Source organism: Camellia sinensis, chromosome 9 (genome assembly GCF_055761805.1).
Source record: "Camellia sinensis isolate YWXY chromosome 9, ASM5576180v1, whole genome shotgun sequence".
NCBI lineage: Eukaryota > Viridiplantae > Streptophyta > Magnoliopsida > Ericales > Theaceae > Camellia > Camellia sinensis.
This window is the reverse complement of record NC_138969.1, coordinates 193,387,731-193,389,309: the sequence shown is the minus strand read 5'-3', so window position 1 is coordinate 193,389,309 and position 1,579 is coordinate 193,387,731. Positions and strand designations below refer to the sequence as shown.

Sequence of the window (1,579 nt, the reverse complement as noted above, 5' to 3'; positions counted from 1 at the left end):
GATATGGAAGCTCTTTGTGGATGGCTCGCCCAACAGACGTGGCGCTGGACTTAGGATAGTCCTCATCTTGCTAGATGGACTAACCATTGAATAAGTAATCACACTTGGATTTCCAGCATCCAATAATGAAGCGGAGTATGAAGTACTATTAGCCGGTTTAAAGTTAGCCTACCAGATGAAGGCCACCAGGCTAAAGTATACAGTGACTCCTAGTTGGTCGTCAACCAACTATCATGTGACTATGAAGCAAGGGAAGGGCTGGTCAGAAATGAGATCATGAAATTCTAAGTCGTGAAAATAGAACAAATTGGTCAAGAGAAAAACAACAAGGCAGATGAACTAGCCAGCTTTACATTGATGGTAGACACTTCTATCCCACATCCTTGGCTAATTGACTTCTTGCCAAGACTGAACATCGAGGAACCTGAAGTGGCAGAGGTATTCTACGCCGAGTTAGGTCCCTCCTAGATAGACCCCATCGTCACCTTCTTGAAAGATGAGATTTTGCCAGAGGACAAGAAGGAGGCAAACAAGATCTGAGCAGAGTCACAACGATTTGGCTTTCTCCATCTTTAGCATTATACAAAAAGTCATTCACTAGATCATACTTGAAGTGTGTCCATCCTAGCAAGGTTGAAGCTTTTCTGGTCAAAATTCATGAAGGCATTTACGAAAGCCATCAGGGAGGAAGATCTTTGGCCTACCAAGCTATATCGCAAGGATATTGGTGGCCATGCATGCAAGCAGACGTGGAGAAATATGTCAAGAAAATGTGAACAATGCCAGAAGTTTGCGCATCAAATCCACCAGTTGGCCAGAGATCTCCTACCTCTAACCAACCCTTGGCCCTTTACAATGTGGGGCTTAGACATAATTGGATCACTCCCAACTGTGCCGGGCAATAGAAATTTTTTCATTGCGGCAACATACTACTTCACAAAATGGGTAGAGGCAGAAATATTTGCATTTATCAAAGAGAAAGGTGTCAAGAAGTTTGTCTGGCAAAACATCATAACCCGGTTTCGAATTCCTAAGGCCCTGATATCAGACAATGGCACCCAATTTGATGGAAGAATCTTCAAGGGTTTTTATGAAGAGCATAAGATAGAGTTCTATAACTCTATATCGGTGTACCCTCAAGTCAACGGCCAGGCTGAAGCGTCTAACAAAGTGAATTTAGATGGTCTAAAGAAGAGGTTAGAAAAAGTGAAAGGAAAGTGGGGTGAGGAACTTCTCCATATCTTATAGGCCTACCTGACTACACCAAGGCGGTCAACTGGAGAAACGCCCTTTGCCTTGGCCTACAGCATGGAAGCAGTGATCCCTTTGGAAGTCAGCCTCTCCACCATTAGAAGCAAAAATTTTGACCCAAATTTGAATGGCGAAGCAATTACCTTAGAATTGGACCTTGCCGAAGAATGAAGAAAAAATGTATTAATTCACATTGTTTCATATCAGTAAGAACTGTCCAGAAAATACAACAAGGTGGTACATCCAAGGTAATTCAAGATAGGAGATTGGATACTACGCACAGTAATGAGAAACACTTTGGTGCTAGGTGATGGCAAATTAGCACTCA

General features: G+C 42.6%; 1 protein-coding gene across 1 annotated transcript; it reads left to right on the top strand.

Moving 5' to 3' along the window:
- The first annotated feature begins 855 nt into the window (after nt 1-855).
- On the top strand, nt 856-1,248 carry LOC145800013 (uncharacterized). Its single transcript, XM_082889669.1, has one exon. It carries the CDS (start codon nt 856-858, stop codon nt 1,246-1,248), a length of 393 nt encoding a protein of 130 aa, XP_082745795.1.
- The last annotated feature ends 331 nt before the right edge of the window (nt 1,249-1,579 follow it).